A 21,428-nucleotide genomic window follows, 5' to 3' on the forward strand; every position below is an offset into this window, starting at 1 on the left:
TTCTTTTGTATACTGATTTATGGTAGGTCTGTATATATTCTAGATATTGGTGATTTGAAGGCTATAAGTGTTGATAAGCTCTTGCAGTGCGTGACTTTTTTACTCTCATTATGGTGTCGTGGAGATTGAAAATTTCTAATTTTAATTTATTGCTTTTATTTTTCATATTGTGACTTAGTTCATCTTCCCTTATTGAAATCATTAAGTGATTCTTTTTTGTTGTCTTCTAAATGCTGTATTTGTTTACTTTTCAGATTTTGATTTTTAGTTTGTGGTGTGAAGCAGAGATTGAGTTCCATTCTTTAAACATATGAATACTTGGTTATATCAACATGAGTAATTAAAAATAGGTCACCGAGATAGATGCTGGTCAATATAGTTGGGTGTTTTTGCCTTTTAGCATAGGGATTTAAAACTATAAATATCTCTGTAAGTTCTGCTTTAGCAACATCTAACAAGTTGTTTTTGTAGTATTTTTATAATAATTGTTTTACTAAATAATAATACTTGTAAAGTTTTTTTTCTTTGATAAACTCTGTCCCTGTGGTGGTAGATTTTTATTTCGGTTTGAATTCTGGAAATATTTCATTGATGCAGTGATAACATTGTACCTATGTTATTAGGTGTATATACATTTAAAATGATTATTTGTCTCAGAGAGATGAATCTTCTGGAGTTCAAAAATAACTCAGTTTATATGTAGTAATGCTTTTTTTTCCCTGAAGTTTTTCTTTATTCCTATAATTGCCATATCAGATCTCTTTGGATTTGAATTTGCATCATTCTTTTCCTAACACTTTAAACAATTATGTTTCCCTAAATTATAGATGTTTTTTAGGAGCAACACATTATTAGATTTGTGTCCTAATCCAGTTTTCTGGTCTTTGTTATTTAATATTGTGTTTAGTTCATATATCTGGGTTTAGATCGTCCTACATTTTATGCTTTCTCTTTGTTCCCCCTTTGTTTTATTTATTTTTTCTTTTTTAGTTTCCACTTTTCTTCTTCTTATGATTTCCTCATGCAATTTGTCTGCCTTTATTTATTTCTCTAATTAAGTTACTTTTTTCCCCCTGTCCTATTAGTGGTTACTCAAGAACCTACAACATCTACATTCTCTTCTCAAAATCTGCGGTCATTATTCCCTTGGAAAACACAGAATCTTAAGATGTTATCTTTCATTACTAACTCATGATTTATGTTATTTTTGCCTTACTCTTATTACTGGATTCAGTGAGTACCCATCTGTTTACCTACACATTTCTTATTCTTTATTCCTTTTTGCAGCCTCTAAAATTGGGGACCTAATATCACTTACCTTCTGCTTGAACTGGAGACTTCAGACGTTCCCTTAGTGAAAATAGATTTTTGGCAGATAATTCTAGTTTTCACTTCAGCTCCCTTCTTGGATGTTGAAGTCTGGATGAGCATTTTTTTTTTCAGATTGCTGAATACATCATTCCAGTCTCCTGGATGCCACTGAAATCATGTATCAACCTAATTACAGCTCCTTTCATGAGTGTGTTATGCTTTTTCTCTGGATAGTGTAAAGATTTTTTTCTTTTTCACAGTTTTGAAAACTCTCAATAATTATCTCTTTAAATATTTCATGCCCTTCATTTTCTCCTCCCTTTCTAGAAACCTGACAAGATTAGTGTCTCACTGTGTCTTCTCTTTTAACTTCTCTTATATTTTCTCACTCTTCATCTCTGTGCAATGCACTAGAGATTTCTTCTGGTATCTTTGAGTGCATCCTTTATAGTCTGTTATTAAATCTGTCTATTGAGTTTTTTATTTCAATTATTGTGGTTTTCATTTCTACATTTATTTAGTTATTTTTCAAAAACACTGCGGTTTTTTGATAGTTTCCTGTTCCCTGCAGATATTTTCAGTCTTGTTTGTAATGTCTTAAAAAATGATAAACATTGTTCCTTTATGGTCTGTGCATGGTAGTTCTATTATTTGGAATCTTTCAAGATTCACTTCTCTTTGTTTTCACTGTTCTTCCCTCGGGTCTTACGCTCCTGTGATTAACTTTTTGCTGTAAGCAACTCATTTCTTTTGGAAAAATATTTGTGGGAATTGTTTGGGGCCTAGAATGAAGTTATATTCCTGCAGAAAGTAGTTGTATTTATTGCAGTCCATGCGTATCCTTGTAATATGCATATCCTTGTCAGTTAAATGTATGGTTTAAGATATTGGAATAATCCAGGTCTTAGGTATTTGAGCTGCAGTTCTCCTGTAATGACAAGTGTTGATTGAAACTTCTCATGCACATTGTCGTGCCTCACTCTGCTCGATAGCAAGGCATAGTCCCTCTTACTATTTTCCACGGCCCCTTCAGGGGAGAAGGAGCTGGACAATCTCTCATTCATCTCACGTAAGTGGTGGTGGAGCTCCCTGTTTCCGCTTCATGGAGAGTGGTTGTCTCATCAGATTCCCAGCCTTGGTTAGACATCTGAGGTCCTAAAAACAATTATTACAAAAGTACTATATGATCAGTATCTTTTATTTTATTACTTTAAAGTAAATCCTCAAAAATTGAATTGGTAGTTATACACATTTTACGTGTCATCGGGAATATGTTATGGTGATGTGAGGTAGTTTGTTGTGACAGGGCTGTTGACTCCAAGAGAAAACTTAGGAGATGGATCTTGAATTAATGTTAGGAAATGTATCTAGAATTTCAAGCTGTATGAGTTATTTATAGGAGAAACTGAATATTTCGGAGGAAGTCGGCAGCATCAGAGGTACATTCTAGAGAGACTGGATTGAAAAATGTTAAGACTGAAATTAGGAGGACTAGGTGAAACACATGATTTGCTCTAAGCATTACTAAAAAAATATACTGGGAATTGAGAATTAAAAAGTAATAAAGGTGAAGACCTCCTAAGAAAGGAATTGACATGATGTTGGTCATTTTGAGGTAGATGCACGGAACTGTTAAGAGTGAAGAAGAAACCAAAAAGTTACTAGAATCTAAAGCCTGGATCACTTAAAAGTAATTGATGACATTGGCCAAAATCATAGGGAAAAAGTGGAAGAAAGATGACAATGTACATTTTGGACTTGTGGTCCTGAAGTGGTAAATAAATGTTTAGGCACAAATGTCGAGACAAACTAGCAGTGAAGCTGCTGCCTATTTTGGAGGTTTGTTAGGTGCAGGGTCACAGCTGTGAACAACTGTGCAATCAGACAGACTGCGTTCCAGTACTGACTCTCCACTGACTAAATAATGCCTTTGAGTCACTTTATAATCTTCCATAAACTTCTGTTTCTCCTGCCTTCAATGAGAATAATTGTACTTATTTCATATAGTGTGGTGATTTTACCATTTAAACACCATACAGTGAATCTAGGGAAGTTTTACCCACAGTTGTTCCTCAATGAAGATGTTAGCATCACACTTACAGTTGTGGTTTTAAGGCTGCGGTCACTGTGGGAACCCCAGATCTCTTAATGATATGTGTGCGCTCAGAGCTGCTTGCTTAATTCCCACACACTGTTGAACTGGGAGTCCTCTCCCTGGTACTGAAAGCATGGGTGTAAACGAGAGAGAGAGCCAAGAGAAGGGTCTCCAAGAATCAAAAGAAGGTTTCAGAACTCCAAATCCATGGATTCATTAATGAGTTACCTTTTTTATTTCTTTCTTTCAGGCAGGGTCTCACTCTGTCACCCAGGCTGAATTAAGGTGGTGTGATCACAGCTTTCTGCAGCCTCAAACAGTTGGCCTCAAACCATCCTCCTGCCTCAGCTTCCCAAGTAGCTGGGACTACAGGCGCATGCCACCACACCTGGCTCATTTTACTTTATTTTGTAGAGATGTGGGTCTCAATGTGTTGCTTAGGCTGGTCTCAAACTGCTGACTCAAGAGACCCTCCTTTTCTGGTCTCCCAGAGAGGTGGGATGACAAGCCTGAGCCACCCCGTCTGGCCCTACTTTTTGAAATCGTCTGTAAAAATTTGTAATCATGTAATTTGTAGCAGTGTCACTAATTGAAATTGTTGAGATCAAAGAAAGGTAGGTGGTATTCCAAAACATCCAGAAGAAAGCTCAGTAAAGAAAGAGAACAGTAAGATTATGCGAGCCAGCAGCACAGCTGATGGCAGTTTCTTTTGGAATATGGAAGCTGGAGTTTCTAAGTTGAGGGGAGGCTGTCTGTGGAAAATGGAACCGTAAAGACAATAAAGAGAATCGTTGGTAGAATGAGAATGCGGAGATGAGTCATGGGTTTCGCATTACAGAGCAGGTGGCGCCGTTAGGGTGAGTGGGCACAGAGTGAGACACTCAGATCTGGACGTCAGAAAAGTGAGTGCCAAAGACTGTAGGATGGACGGGAAAAGGCATGTAGATGGTGAGGACTGTGAAGCTTGAGGGTGAGGAAGGCCGTGACAAAGAACACCATGGCGGATATGGAAAGGGAGGGAGGTAGTAGAGCTTTTACAAAGAATAATTGCAAGCTCTTAATATCTTTCTGATGAAGGGAAAGTGTGAGGAAGTAGTCAAATTTATTTTGTTTTTGCAGTTTCCAGCTTAGGTTAATGATAGATCAAAATGAAAAGTCTAAAAGCAATAAAGCAGAAGGCATCCCATAAATCTTCCTCTCTAACTAAATAAGATAAACCCATTCTTTCTTTCTAACATAACAGAACCAAAAAAATATGATATTGATTTATGTTGCTGTAAACCATTGCTCTGGGAAAGCCTCAGATTATTTTTCTCACCTCTTAATGAAATCACCTTCCATGCTCTTGTTCTTGAATGACAGAAAAATGAGCGAGGAACTACAGATTTAGCAGGTGTCTCATAAACAGCTGTGTCTTAAGCTGAATTCTAGGAGCAGGTGAACCATTTCACAGTGCTTTTATAATGCAGTGCCATTTTCAAAATTACAGATTTTCTAATGCCAGTGGAAAGAAGTGGTATAACACTGTTAAGAATTCTAAGACTTCCATTTTAGCGCTATTTACAGTTTTATTGGATATAGGCTATAAAAGGTTTCCATTCTTACAGTGCTTGAGAGATGATAGGTTTGCATGCCAAATGGATCCTGGCAGTTAGGTCCAGGAATAATCATTCTTCCCATTTCCCAAGACGGAGACCTCAGTTTCTAGAAATAATTTTTCTTTCAGAGGCACAGTGTGACTCCAGACTAGCCACCTGACATGATTACTTCCATTTTCAAGTGGAGCGCCCATTAAAATTACTGGTTTCAGGTGCCCATTCAAACCTAAATTACTGCAATAATTGGGAACACAAGTACAAAGGAGACAAATACAAGAAATAGAGATGGGAAGATTGTGAATTTTTGGTAATCATGTACTTACTCTGTATTTAAAATGGACCAAGATTACTTGATATTGTAGAATGCAAATAAACACTTCAAGCTCTCAGATAGTTGTACACTTCCTGGAGATGACCTCCTAAATTGCAAATGGTGACATTAGACACAACGTTTTTTTAAAAAAATGTTTCATACATGTCTAGATTAGCTTGGTTTTACCATTATTTACACTGAAGGTATTATTTTCAAGCTAAATGGACATAAAGGATTTGTGCACGTAGCATATATTGAGGGAAAGTGGCTATCTTGGCATGTAGCAAGTATCTGTCATCACTTTGATATTTGCAATATGCAGAAAAAAACCGTTAGGAAAATTTCTGAGGGTATTTTCCTACTGATCTCAGGCATTTGAATACATACAGTTAACTTCTCTTTTGTCTCAACATTAAATGGTATCTGATAAAAACAAGTGCAGTGTGCAGAATGGCCAGTGAGACAACAGTATATGATTTGTAAATAAATTTTATAGAGCAGTAATCATATTTGAGATATTCTTTGATTAAGATAATTTTTATTCATACATCACAAAGAAGTTCAAAATATAAATTGTACATGCATGGGATAATTTATATTTGCATAACATTTTATACTTTAGCAAATCCATATCCCCTCCATTAACTACTTGATACGTGCAACTACTGCTGCTTTGTACCAAGCCTGGTGGATATTTTTACCCCAGTCTTTTAGAAGCAAGGCAATTGATGCCTTAGAAGGTAGAATTCTGTCAGTAAGTGTTAGTTACATTCAGGTTCAGCATATTAATTTTTTCTTATCAATTACTCTTTAAGAAATTAAGTATTTGGCATACTTTTTGATTATTTTCATTTGGGTTTTGAGTCTATTTTGTTTAACATAATATTACAAAAGCTTTTTATCATTTATTTATTGCTTGTCTGGCATGCATTTTTTTTTTTTTTTTTTTTTTTTTTGCCTTTTAAATTTCAACCTTTCTACGTCAGTATATACCTTATGTGTGGCTTTTATAAAAAGTGGGTGGCTGAATTTCTGGATGTGACGAGCAGAGTGATGGCTAGAACTCTAAGATTCTGACCTTGGTAAAGGGATGAGAATCATGACTTAAAAGGACACATTTGCTTGTACAGAATATGGTAACTTTACCTCTTTTCCAGGCTGGCAGAAATTCATGCAGTTCGAACAGCTTCTCCATGATTGACCAAGAGGTGCCTCATGCATGCATCCATGCCAGGCTCCTCGCAAGGCACCACTTGGCATTTTACATTTGCTCTCTTGGTCCCATGATGGCTCCTCCACTTTCCGTGTATCCCACTGCTGCCTGGCATAAAAAATCCAGTGTCCTTGCCAAGGGCACCAACAGAGAACACTGCTAAAGTTTCCAATAAGAGGCTGCTCCAACTCTATTTAGAAGGGTCTAATGTTCATCAAATTCACTGGAAGCACAAAAGGTCTTGTCTTGAAGCTCCATTAGCTTGACTCGTACAGTTTTATTGTGTCCTTAACATATATATGTGGCTGTAACACACAAGTCTTTGTCATGATGCTTAAACGTACATCTTTAAATAATTTTGAGAAAGCATAACTTTTCTTGTAAAATATCTTGCTTCTTGATTTTCATTGACACAATTTATTTAGTTTACAGTGGCATAACTGGGATGGAAGAGGACAACGTGAGATTAATGCCATCTCCTCACCACACACACACTCAAACACACACACACACACACACACACACATCTACAGTGCCACCACTGCGTCCAATCTGTGTGTATCAGAGACAGCGTTTTCCTTCTCTGCAAACTGTGTCACACTTGTAAGCCTGGGTCCCAAAGACTGCAGTTTGTTATTCCTAGACACTCAAGTAGCTCTTAGGAGAAGTTATGTCTTCTCACCTTTCTGGGCATAAAAGTTCAGCCCTAGTCCAATATCATCTGCCTTGGCATCAGCTCCAGAACCTCTGTAGCCTGCAGTTCCTCCTTCCTCCTGATGAATCGCCAGTGCTTTCTGTACTTATCAATAAGCTGGAATTGATATTGGGAAAACAGTGAATGTGCCATAACTGAGAAAAGAGGATGATGATAGAGGTGTTTTATTTGCTAATAGCACTGGCACCACATTTCTGCCAACAAGAAATGCCCTATTAAACCAGTCTAGTGAAAAAGATAACTCAGGAGATGGGCTCATGTATTCTTTGTGTCACTTAGGATGAGCAAATAAGGACATTCTGAGAGAATTAAGGGGCAGGGATATTGCTAATAACCAATCAAGAGCTTCCCTGGTTGCCCTTGGACAGAAACAACAGCAACAACAACAAGAAGAAGAACAACAAAACGTATTCTATGACAGCTAATTCAAATGTGCAAACTCCAGTATTTGGACAATATAGGGGTGTGTGTGTGTGTGTGTGTGTGTGTGTGTGTGTGATGTGTGTATGTGTATTTTGTTTTTGTCTTCATTGTTCTGTTTCTGTCATTTTAGATCTTCTGAAGATTTCTTCATTCTATCCACACATCTTTCTATGATTATGTTTAGGAAATGCATATTTTCTCTGCAGAACAGTAGTGTTGCCTTGTTACTATCTATCAAAAGTAAACATTGTAAAAGCCTACTTAATGTGAACACAAACAAAATCCAGCTTCTGTGTACTCGTGTTTTAAGAGTTATGTTTTCTCAATTTGCTTTAAAATGTGAATGTAAGCACTATGAGGAAACTTCCTATTACAGCTAAATAGATAAAATAAGAGAACAAAAAAGCTGTACAAGCCATGCACATATTAATAATATTTTAAAGGGCTCGAACATTTTCTTCCTGTAAATCTTGTAAGTTTTGATTTCTTAAATTTATATGAGTAAAATTTATGTTAAACTAGAAAAAAGTCAGGATATATATACTCTGTGCCCACATGAAAGCCATTATAATTGTAGACAAACTCGAAATGAGAAGCTATAATTGCCAACCCCATACTTAGAGAAAACAGTATACCTTTAAAAGAAGTTTAAAACATGGCGATATGAATTTTATACTAGAGCAATGCTGCTTCTAGACACGAGTGAATTAAATCACAGTATTAAAATAATATGACTGTGCAAGCTATTTTATACTGTGCTAAGTTTTTTTTTTTTGCAATTGATTTTTAAAATGGCCCTTAAAGTTTGTTCAAATGATTTGAAAAACTACAAGCACTCTAGTTTTCATCCCTGAGGAAAAGACAAGGAGTCCAACACCTGTTGCAGACATATGGAAGGATGGAAATAAGAATGCCGCCATTGAAGGGTGTGGTTAGTTTCAAATCAAACATTGTTTCAATCAAGATGTGTACACAAACATGATGGAACTTTGAAAAGTGAGTAGGAGGTGTGGGTGTGCGGATTGATTATGGATCTCAGGTCTAAGGAATGGAAGTCAGTCATCTGAGAATTGAATGAGAACAGGAAAGGAGGAGTGGACAGTGGGAAGCAAGGTGAAGGAGGAGTTTGCAGTGTGTTGTTAGCTAAGAAGGGACTTGAGCAGATTAATTGTCTGAAAGGATGTAGATAATAGAGGTAGGTTAAAAATTGGAGGAAGATAATTGATGTGCTAACTGCTATGAGTAGGAGTGATTTAAAAATCCAGAAGATAGGTGGAAAATTAGATTTAGAAAAATTTTTCAGAATTGGAGGAAGATAATTGATGTGCCAACTACTATGAGTAGGAGTGATTAGAAAATCCATACGTTAGGTGGAGAATTAGATTTAGAGAGAGAAATTGTTCGGAGACAGATGGTAGATAGGTAGTAATGACAGTAAATCTAGATGAGTTTATAGGTTGAGAGTGGGAAGTTTAATAACTTCCTAGCTCATGGAGTCTTTGTTGATGGAAATGAGAAAAGTAAACATTGTCCCTGATTGTTTTCTCCTTTACTTCCCATGCCCAATTCATCAGTAAACCTAAAATAAAGTGATTGGTCATTGAATGTTAACTGTAGGGTTTGTAAATTTGACCAACTTGCTTGAACCCAAATATAATCATATGCTTAGAAGAACTAAACACAGAATTACTGGGCTTCAGGGTGAAAAGGACATCGTAAGTAATGCCATCTACCACCCCACCCACGACGAAACATACACGAATACTTGTTTCCTGTGGCAGCATTTAGCACTTCTCATCATTAGCTTTCAACACACCGCTCTAATTTATTCCTCTGTAGGACAAATGAATAAGATTTTCTTACATGGATCTTGATCTTTGAAATTTACTTTTGAAACCTTTTAAACGTATTTGTGTTTTTAACCATAGCTCCAACATCATACTCAAACATATTTTTCCCATGCCAAAAAATTGTATTTTACCTGTTTTATATATAAAATTGCTTTAGGTTACATCACTCCCAATTCAAGAGAGAAGGAAGAACAGCCACATGGAGAGTCCAGACAGGCCCGGTAGACCAGATGACATTCTTAGCATTTACAAGTCTGGAATGAATTCAAATAGAAAATGACAGTATGGGAATCTGGAGGTCGACTGCCTAATTCTGATTTCAAGCCCTACCACTTACAACTGTATTCTTAGGCTAGTTACTTAATGTCTCTGTGCTGTCTGTTTTCCTCAGCTATAAAACAAGCATAGCACTGTTACCTACCTCATATAATGTTAAGGAAGAAAAGATTTACTATATTTTAAAGTAATCAGAATAATATCTGGTACATATTAATTACTGCAGTGGTATTCGCTATTTTCATGGATCTAACTAAATGAAAATAAATTAAGAATTAAAATGAGACAACAGAAAAAACTTAGTCATGTAGCTATATCTCAAACTTGTATTCTTACTTTTCATTTGTGTAGACTATTTGAGAACTCTGGGTCTCATAGAATTTGATTGACTTGTATTTTAGTTTGTATTATAGGAAAATTCTTGAAGATTATGGTGCAGTGCTTAAAATATAAATTGATTCTAAAGTATGCATTCTTTTTTGTAGCATAAGTACTAATTTCTATCAAAATACTGGATTTATTTTTCTGCGGCCAATTAATAAATGGTTTGCAGTTAAATATTGGCGCTGCATATTAGCTCATTAGATTTCTGAGGATAATTATGAAAACCACTGTAACATGACTTTAGTTTTTCCACATTTTATTTGTTATTTATTTGATAAAAGTGTAACACAGTCAAGACAATTTAAAAATTCTGATGAGTTATTCAAAGCCAATGCAAATAATAGAGATTGTTAGGTAACTTAGAAAATTAGTATAGATTTTATTTGATGCCACTTTCAGTGTGTACTTGTCAGTAAGAGGGAGAACAATAAGGATGAATGACACAATTCAAGATATCTGAGATTGTGGAAATTTGAGGAAAAGTATTGTTCTCTAAGACTATCCTGTTAGGTAGTTGAGCTGTGCATTGAAAATATCACAGTATCAAAGCTGATTTTTATAATCAGAAGGTTTGTAAACATAGTTTTGTCACCTGGTCAGGAAATGACACGTGTTCATGACCTGCTCTGGGGATACCACTGTATTCTGTGATATACTTGGCATACATGAGTTGTAAAAACCTAAACAAACAACATTCCTATTTCAGTTAAGGAAAATAAGACTCAGAAATATGAAATGATTGGTTCAAAGTTCTAGAGTCAGCACTGAAGCTGTTTAGGTCTTAAATCAAAACAAGTTGCATTTTTCTAAAGTTGTCAATTCCCTATTTCTTTCATTTATAAAATGAAGAGGCCTCTGATATGATTCAGTTATAATCTAATCAGTTAACAGTAGTTTCCAGAAAGTTCATCTGCAATGTGGCTAGCAGTATGAAATGTCATTGGATTATGAAATAAATACCTTGTGCAAGCCTGAGCTATTAAATTGTAATTTAGAGTTCTACTGGAAAAAGGTACCCATGATACAAACATGAGATTGGTTGGGCCAGACGTTCTGCAGCTTTTTAGTCTCAAAACTCCTTTCCTCTCCTAAGAATTATTGAAGACCTCAAAGTGGTTGGCTTATTGGCTGTATCATTCAATATTTATTATATTAGCCATTTAAACTGAGAATATTTTAAATAGCTATTTATTAAGTAATGTACAAATTATGCCAATAAACCAATAAAGTGGTAAGATAAATAGCATATCATATTAAAATATAAATTAATATGAAGACATTAATGCATACTAAAATATTAATTGGAGGAATGGCATTAATTTACGTTTTTTGCAAATCTAGTGTCAGGTTGACTATGCTGGATTATCACCCCTGCTTATGCATTAAATCTGTTATGATGTGTTGTTATGGTAGAAGTAGATGAAGAGAACGCAGTCTAACAGAGAGATGTAGTTGGAACAGGAAACAGTATCTTTTTTCTTTTTTCTTTTCTTTTTTTTTTTTTTTTGAGATGGTGTTTCGCTCTGGTTGGCCAGACTTGAGTGCAATGGCATGATCTCAGCTGACTGCAACCTCCGCCTCCTAGGTTCAAGCAGTTCTCCTGTCTCAGCCTCCCGAGTAGCTGGGATTACAGGCATACGCCCCCACACCTGACTAATTTTGTATTTTTAGTAGAGATGAGGTTTCTCCAGTTCGTCAGGCTGGTCTTGAACTCCCAACCTCAGGTGATCTGCCTGCCTCGGCCTCCCAGAATGCTGGAATTAAAGACATGCGCCACTGCTCCCAGCCAGGAAAGAGTATCTTAATAGGCTTTTCAGATACTGGTGATATCTTTTATACTGCACCAAAGCTCAAGTGATAGCTTCTTAAAGATTAGTTGCAACAGGGAATATGCAACTGTATTAATGAATTTCTTTGTATTCTGTTATATTAACATCTATTAGTGTATTTTCCTCTTAAAAGGGCTCTGTTCCACATGGATGCTTGTTTAACTTTGTGCATTATTTATTTGGCAGTTATTGGATTACTATTATGCAAAACTGCTAAATGTTGACACAAATCAAAAATCACATTTGTTCACATCAACAACAATCTCATTTAAAAAATTCTCTCAGTGCTGGGAAGCTGTCAAGTGCACTGTGGCAAATTCATCTCCTTCCCTTGAAGCTTGAATTTTATCATTGGCAACAAATATTGTCAGTTGTTTTTCTTAAAATCAACAGACTCGTTTTGTTCATTTTCAACAAAATGTCTGCCAAACATCCAAATCTAAATAACTGTAATACGTTTTTCGAGCAAAAATGATGCTCCACGAAAAAAAATGGGTAGCTCACACAATTTGAATAACTACAAGGGGCTTTTTCTTGAGAAAAACAGGAAACAGTTCAGGCTGCAGCAAAAATACCTTATCCATGCTTAATGATTCCTCTTACAGAATATTAAAACATTTACTCTAGACTTCAGAATTTAAAACCATTGTTTTTAATGCTTCATCATGATGATTTTAAGTAAAATTCCTTTTTGTTTTCCTACTGTGCAGTTGCATGACAGTGAATTATGCAGTGAATACTAGCTGCTAAGATTTGGTGCCATAGTCCTGATTCACTGCTAAATCACCAGCAGTTTTATCCACCACTGTTTTTGTGCCATCAATGCACATGTCAACCCAGATGTCCCAGCATAAACCGCAGGATTTGAAAGTTATCCAAAAATTTGAATATTTCAGCACTACCTCCATTTGTTGTCAAGCATTCACATAAAAGATGATCCTTCATCATTGGCCCATGCTGACATTGGGCGAGTTCAAGCAAAATAAGGAAGCCCAGCCAAGTCTGCATATCCGTTCATTTTCTAGACAAAAGTGAAGTTCTCCAGACGAGGCATTAACTCTGTCTTCTTGTCTAAGCTGAAACCTTAATCAGCACGTTACTGTGTGATGGGAAAGTGGCAGTGTCTTGGTTTCTTTTACTGACTTTTCATCCAGTAGTGGATGAAATGGCTTTATTAGCCTCCTGCGAGCTTCTCGACCAGGGCCTCACAATAACTGCAAGACATTTCAACGAGTTCACTATGTTGAGTTTGAAAAGTGATATTTGGCTTTTAAAGAACGAATGATGTCTATATTTAAAATACACTTTTTTTTATAATTCTTATTTGTCTCATTGCTTCCATCACACATTCAGAATAAAACCACTCAAAAATGCCTGTTTTTCTAAGTCCTAATAAAGTAAATTATTAACATCTATAAAGTGGATGAAAAGATAGATGTTCTCATATTTTCATTTTTATTTACAGGTTTGTTTGATTTTATTTGGAATAGAGTCTTCCCTTCCATAAGAAACCTGTTTGAAATGTTAGTTTCACCTTTTTTCATAATTTAGAAATAGATGGTGTGACCATGGTGGAGAGAGTGAGTCTTTTAATCTCCCCTTTCTAAGACAAATTTCCATCCTTCACCATAAGAAAAATATGGTATAACTATATTTTATTTAAGAGGAAATATAAGTAAGCCCTATATTGTTATATCTCTAGATAAAATTTATTTATAAAAGGTTTCAAATTAGATAGATAAGTAAATAGATTTACCAAATAAAGCAGCAAACGTACTTAATTCTTGCTGTGCTTCCATGTAACCTTAATAACCTTTTGAAGTTTAAAAATAACATTGTATTGGACAAAAATCGGGTTACTGGGATTGTATTAAGAACTGAAAATAACCAGTAAGTGTCCAGTAAAATCGCTGAGAACAAACTAAGCTAATCTCTGAAAATGTGTGTTGTTTACACCCTAATCTTAGAATATTTGAAAATACAAGCACATACTTTATTAGAATTAGTAGTGTTAACGCCATGTCATGTAATATCTGGAAAACTCTTCCATATATTTTTGAGAAAATGTGACTGCAAAAAGACAAATAGAATTTTAGTATTATTATGAAAATAGTGACCTTTGGATCTCAATAACGGAATGCTCCTGAGCTCATAGAATAATAGTTGCAATAACATTTTGAAAACTTTGGTAATTTCACATAATTAAAGTGTTTTACTTACTGAGGAAAAGTCAAATTGGAGTCCAGGAAAGTGCTGTCTGTGCTCCACATACTCACTTATAAAGTGAAGCTGATGGAGTTTCACATTTCCAGTGCACGGAAGAAAGACAGACCCTGTAGGAATTGTTTAAAGACGATTGTAAGCACCCAGCCTGTGGGTAAAGTTAACTTTTGTCTGCATTTATTGGCCGAACTCACTTCCATGGCCACGTACAATTGCAAAGAAGGCTGGAAAACAGAGTCTAGATGTGAGCCTAGAAACAAAAAGGGAGAGGTTTGTTCAACATGAGGCTGCTCTCAAATAGAGTGTCTAATGTGATGTATTTACTGTGAGAACCTGCGGATTGGAAAAGTGTTAAGTATAAAGTCTTGCAATTACATCAACATATAATAAAATCAAGTTGGGGTAAGGTAACGGTATTATTTATAGGAAAAGACGTGTTAAATTCAGTACTCAGTATGATCACCTATTATGCCCAAGCACCGTTCTAGGTCCTGGATAGAGAGCATCAAGAGATACAAAGTCCCTCATAGCACATTTTTAGCACCAGGGACCAGTTTTGTGGAAGGCAGTTTTTCCATTTTCTGGGGTGGGGTATGGTTTCCAGATGATTCAAGTGCATTATATTTATTGTGCTCTTTTTCCATTATTATTACATAGTAATATATAATGAAATAATTATACAACTCACCATAATGTAGAATCATTGGGAGCCCTGAGCCTGTTTTCTGCAACTAGATGGTTCCATCTGGGGGTTATGGGACATAGTGGTATTAGAAGTGTGTTGCTTATGTCCAGTCTACTCCATGATCTTGTTTCAGTTGCTGTCACTGCAGAAAACCCTGCTTCACAAAGATAGGATGTAGCAAATGGGAGGAGGCTTTTCAGTGTGTTCTGTGACAATCTCAGGATCTTCTGCCTTGACTTTAATCCAGAACGTATGGAGATTTGAAGTTGTCTCAAACACACTTTTAAGGCCACTGTCATTTGCAGTATCAGGCATTTGATCCTCTTCTAGCATGGCTAAAGTCCATTCACCTGGCTTATTTGCAAATGGGTCATGGATCTATTCCTTCCCAGTTCCGGGGACTTTTTTGGTTGGGAAATAATACTCAAGCTCTTCTGAAAGCAGAGATGGGTGCTCACGCACCAGCTGTGAGAAAGAAGGCCCTGGCTGCGTCTCTTTCAGAATTTCTGCTAACGTTTGAAAGATGTCAGAAATTCCATTGTTCAGTCGTCACCCCCATAATTCCAGTTTGGCTTTGAATGCAGTCACTTTATTTGCTGACTTGAACACAGTTGTTGTTCTCCCCTGAAGTGACAGATTGAGTTCGTTGAGCAGGTTGAATATGTCACACAAGTAAGCAAGTTTTGCAGCTCAATCTGTGTTACTGAAATGTGTTGCCAGGGATGACTATTTGTCTACAAGAAATCTCTGGAGTGGCTGTCTTAACTAAAAACCTCTGGCCAGTGATCTACATTGGGAAATCCATCTCACTTCTGTGTATAAGAGAATACGTGTGCTCAGCGTCTATCTCCTCAGAGCTGCACAAACAGATGTGAGTTAAGGGCATGTACTTTAATGTGGTTGATAGTTTTAATCACATTCTGAAAAATATTAAGTACACATGACATTTTTTGTCTAGCCAGCACAGCATTTCTGTGTGGATGACACTGCATAGACTCACATTCCCTACCTTTGACTGAGGTAGGGAAACCAGAAAACTGTCCCGTCATGGCAGCCACTCCATTGTTGTATATCCGGACACAAAATGACTAATTCAGTTTTCCTAATATATAATCATTCAAAGACTTGAATAGTTCTCCAGCTGTGATGTTTGGCAATAAAAGTGCACATAACATATCCTCATGCACATCCTCCTGAAAATACACCATACAGAAGCAGATACTGTTGCCTCGTTGTCAGTATTGGTAGACTTGTCATCCCAGATTGCATATCACAGTGACTCATTAATCCTAACAATTGTGCATCAGTATCTTCTGCCATTTCATCAGTTCATCTAGTTATGGTGCTAGCTGAAAGGAGCCATCTTTTGAACTGCAGCCTCTCCTAAGAGTTAGTGACAGATGTCCTCAGCAGCAGGCAGGATCAACTCTTCACCAATAATAAAGGGATTCTTAGCTTTAGCAATGAAGCAAGCCACTAAGAATGATGCTCTCAGTGCAGACACATTTGTTGAAGTGATAGTTTTCAACAATTGCTTCTGTTCATTATGTTTTTATTTTTTTCTTTTAAAAAACTAATGAAGGGTGCTTGGTCACCATGTGGCAAAGCAGTTTTGAAGGTTTAATGGCTTCCTTGGATAACTGGTCGCCACACATTGTACAGAGCGGTCTTGGAGAATGTGAACCATCTGTTGCAGTGAACCTGTGATTTAAGTAGGACTCTTGGTATTCTCTTTAAGTGCAGCTTTCTTTTTGTTGGCAATCTTAGGGTCTTCTGCTGTCTAATCATTGGGTCTTTAACCCTTTTCAAAGAAGCTCTCTGATAACATTTGTTTTTTGACTCATTTTGGCTAGGTTTAGCTTGTGGGCTTACCAAAACTGTGACAGAGACAAGTGTGCATGTGGGAAAGAGGCATGGATGGAAGTATTAAAATAATGTGTGTCATGTGTGTGCCACATGCAGACTAAAATAAGTGGCAGATTTTGACTTAAAGCCTGCCCCCAGATGCAGCTGTACAACTGAAGTACATCAACTCACTTGCTACTATAAAGCCTGCCACCAGATGCTGCTTGTTACTTGCCACTCAGTGATAGGGTTTTGATATGTGTCTGGAAGTGATTGAATTATTACGGTCTCTGTGCAGTCAAACTTCTTTGCTAATGAATTTGCTAATGTTAATTTGTTAATTTGCTAATGTTAATTTGTATTTCCGGCTGCTCCCAGTGCTAGTGTCACCACCCCAGATCATCAGGCATTAGATTCTCATACGGAGATGCACCCTAGATTCCTCGCACGCACAGTTCACAGTAGGGTTGAAACTCCTATGAGAATCTAATGCTGCCGCTGACCTGATGGGAGGAGGAGCTCAGGTAGTGACGTGAGCGATGGGAAGCTGCTGTAAATACAGTTGATGCTTCCTTTGCTATCCTGCCTCTGCTCATCTCCTGCTGTGCGTACCGCAGCTGGTTGGGAAACCCTTCCTTACAGAGCTTCTTGATTATGGACCAGTGGAAGTAGACAGTTAGTAAAAAATTAAACAGACAAATAGTTAAATAATTGTAAATTGTAATAATGTGAGGGAAACAAAATTAGGGACAGTGCTGTTTTAGAGAGGATTGTCAAGGAAGGCATTTCTGAGAACATAATATTTGAGCCCAAAACCAAAGAATGAGAAAGATTCAATTCTCCAAAGCCAGGAGAAAGGTATTGCAGAGAGACAAAAGAACAAGTTCCTGGTACAGAGGATAGGAACAGCCTGGGGTGTTTGAGAAATAGGTGAATGTGATCAGAAAGAAGAGAGTGAAACCAGCAGCATGGAGCCAGGGACCAAGAGCAAGAACTTACAGGATGTTAAGATGCATTATAAAGATTTTGGTCTTACTCTAAGGAAAGTGGAAAATCAGGAGAGTTCCATGTGTAATCGTTTATTTGATTTACATATGTAATAGTTTATTTAGGTTGCTAAGTAGAGAACAGACTTGAGGGATAGATCCAGAGTAGAAGACTAGTTACCAAGTCCAACTTTATCGTGCATCTGCCTAATAATTCATGTCCTCTCCCACAAACAACCTTGGCCAATCAGTTTTTATAATCTTAAGTTGAATTTAGGCTGTTTTAAAAAAAGAATATTGTTTATTGGTTTGTTTTTGCAGGTCATATGGCCCATCTATTATTGTGATACTAATATAAATGGAATTGCAAAACCATTTTTTTCCTAAAGTTTTGTTTTTTAAACTATCAGTGCTATCACTGTTCATACAAAGACAAAAATAAATTTTCAGTTCCCAGAACTGGCATTTCTCTCAACATTGCCCGGAATGAGTGATAAAAATGGCAAATGTTAGCCTTCAAACTAGAAAACAGAGTATCAACTACATTCCACAAAAACTGTAGAAACAGACACGTAAGGCTGAAATATTCTAATCAAGGAGGAGATAATGAGTATTAATTATGAATATAATTAAGCATTATTCTTAATAAGAAGGATACAATGAATAACGAAAAGTCTAGATAACAGGTCATCAAGGTTGATGGAAAAATAAGGAAGATACGGGGGACCTCGTCAATACCAATGAAACTGCTTGATGGAAACAACCAATTTTAGCAGTGTTTTGCAAAACATAGCTTTTATTGTACAGTAGGTATTAAATACGTATGTATTGAAATAATAGCTATATATCTATTGATTTAGATGAAGAAACAAATTTCTACTAGGAAGTGTCTTGGTCCAAATGATCTGTGATGTCCTTATTTTTTAAATGGAAATTGGTTACAGTTTCTTTTTCTCCTTTTTTTCTAAAAAGATTTTTTTAATCTGTTTTCAAAACAGCTTTGCAAAGGAATCTGTAACTTGTTTCAAAATTTATTAACACTTTCTAATAGTGTCTGTAATAAAATAAGTCTAAATAGCTCATGCGATCAGATTGTGTAGTATGGCCAATCCAGGCCTCTCAGTTTCAGCGTATCAGTTCACATAACTGTTTGACAAAGCAAGAAACAGCAACAAAAACAGAACCTTCAGTAACGATAACTAAACTAACAATCAGCCTGTAGTTACAGGTTTTGCATGTCCAGGCACACAGACATACAAAGAAATGCACTTAAATGCACACATACATATTAGCACACATAGTCTTAATATCCAGAACTAACCTCTTCCAGAAAGAATGCTGCTTTTTATATTGCAGTCCTGAATTATTGTTGAGCAATGTCTCATAAAATATTTCTAGCTCTAAAAGATTTAAACTTAGAGCTGATGCCATGGTAGTATAAGAACAAATACATTTCCCAATCATCTTTTAAATTGTATGCCACGTTCCTTTAACATATAGTCATTGATGCCTTCACTCACTCATAAGTCAAAGAAACCTCAACTCAAAGTGACAAGGGCTACAAGGGCGTGTATTATTTCAAAAAGCAAAAAGCCCAATTTCAGGTAGTCAGGAAGAATAATAAGTTCAAGAGACCACCATGGTAGCTGTAATTAATAACAATATATCCTGTAATCTACTGGAAAATTGCCAGAATGTAGATTTTAAGTGTTCTCACTATGCAAGAAAATGATAGATACATGAGGTAAGACATGTGAATTTATTTAGCCATTCGACAATGTACACACATACCAGAACATCACATACCAAAATATCACATTGTACACCATAAATGTAAACAATTTTTACTTGTCAAATGGAAAAAAACAGTATAAATCTTGGAGAAATGCAACTCCAGAATAAGTTACTCTATAAATATATACAATGACTATGCACTTGTAATAATTAAAAATTTTAAATTTTATAAAAATAAGAATTTATGTGTATCAAATAAGGTAATATAGTGTCTCAGTGACATCATTAATGATTCATGGTTCTACACACTTTCATTGTGCTCATCATCACAATTAGCCTTTTCCTATATTAACACCTTCAACATTGAAAGTTGGCTAATGCGTGATTCCATGACGTCCGATACAAGCATGACTGCAATAAGAGCCAGAACAATGGTATACACCTTGTCTCTATTACGAGGAAGACTTTCTCAGAAGCTCTCTAAAAGGCTCATCTTGATATTTCATTGACTGTATACCTGCCTCGAAATCAGTTCCAGAAATGAGAATGAGACCACCAGTTTGCCTTTTCACCGTTAGAAAACGTCTTAGACTCATGAAACAGCAGGCCTTCCCTGAAATATGTAAATAAGCAGAGGACAGGTGGCTGAGCCTGGGCTTGACTGCGAGGAAGATGAGGAGAGTGGGTGTCGAGTTGACAAACTAGAATACTGAGGAATGCTTTGAAAGTTAGCGTAGTCTGAAATGTTGCAAAGAAAGATTTGATGAAAACAGGATTGTTCAGTCAGCCAAAGGAGAGGAGTTCTAGATTTTACATCTTAATTTGTGCTTCAGATATTCTAGTTAAAAACTGTGTTACTACACTTTACAGAATGTTTTGAATCAGCAAAGAGGATAGTATCTAGAACACAGGGAAATTGCCCCAAACCTTGAATTACTGATGGATACCTTTTACAAGAACATCTATTCTCCTATTTTGAAGGATAGATCATAGAATTAATTTAATCATTCCACCTATGGAGTTATAGGTAATGAGTAAGATTTTTGTCTGATAATTAGAGGCAGGAGTGACATTAGAAAAAAAAAATTTAATTGTGTTTTTTGTATTGAGAAAAAAACCTTGTAGTAATACTAAATTAACATTTCAGTCCCAACATCATTATGCACTTTTTATTTAATCCTTTACTCTCCCCTAATGTGTTTTTAAGGGCAGATTTCTGGATAATTTAATGATGTATAACTTAAAATCAATGTTAAGTAATAAATGTAGAATGGGACTAATTGTCTTTTTCTCAATTTTTAAGATCCTGACTTTAAGGACCTTGGAGCTTTGAAACCATTACCAGGTTGGTAAAATAGATATTTCATACTGTTCAGAAGACTGCTTTCTGCTATGAAATACACTTTTGGTTTATTATTCAAGATCCATTTTTGTGTGTTTGTTTGGCATTTTGTTATTTAGTGTGTGAGTTTGAGATGGGCGGTTCCGAAGGAATTGTGGAGTCTGTACAAATTATGAAGGAAGGCAAAGCTACTGCTAGCGAGGCTGTTGATTGCAAGTGGTACATCCGAGCGCCTCCACGGTCCAAGGTCAGTCTTAAGATGAAACCCACACTTGACAGCTGACGTGAGAAGTGTCTATAACGTGCATTGCTTTGAAACAACTGGACATGGTCTAATACATTTCAGAGTGCAGTCATCATAGGTTATGATTTCATTTTGATTTTTGAGATGTAACTTGTCTTTTCTTGACCAATCTAAATTTGATGTCATAAATAGCAGTCTAGAGAGTGAGTTGAATAAATTATTTGATAACCTAGACAAGAGACTTTAAGGTAAGTCAGCCTCTCTGAAACGCGGATTGAAATGGTATGCAAGAGCCGTGGTTCTAACTATAATCACACTTATGCTCTTATTGTCAATATCTGCAGTTGGTTGATTTTGTAAAC

At 36.2% G+C, this 21,428-nt stretch overlaps 1 protein-coding gene across 8 annotated transcripts in view; it reads left to right on the forward strand.

Annotated features, from left to right (window-relative positions):
- Positions 1-21,428, forward strand: part of NETO1 (neuropilin and tolloid like 1) — a 127,975-nt gene that overhangs the window by 53,497 nt on the left and 53,050 nt on the right. For 6 of the 8 annotated variants that reach the window (XR_501412.3, XM_073006238.1, XM_037988002.2 and 3 more), the window contains 2 exons: positions 20,784-20,825; positions 20,903-21,069. Coding sequence is in view for 7 of the 8 variants with exons in the window: in XM_073006238.1 (XP_072862339.1) it covers positions 20,784-20,825; positions 20,903-21,069 (209 nt within the window). In the remaining variant the exon portion in view is untranslated. The remainder of the gene's footprint in view (positions 1-20,783; positions 20,826-20,902; positions 21,070-21,428) is intronic. The other 2 variants (XM_008013793.3, XM_008013792.3) reach the window with 1 other exon arrangement.

The sequence above is a fragment of the Chlorocebus sabaeus genome, chromosome 18, assembly GCF_047675955.1.
Source record: "Chlorocebus sabaeus isolate Y175 chromosome 18, mChlSab1.0.hap1, whole genome shotgun sequence".
In the NCBI taxonomy this organism is placed as follows: Eukaryota; Metazoa; Chordata; class Mammalia; order Primates; family Cercopithecidae; genus Chlorocebus; species Chlorocebus sabaeus.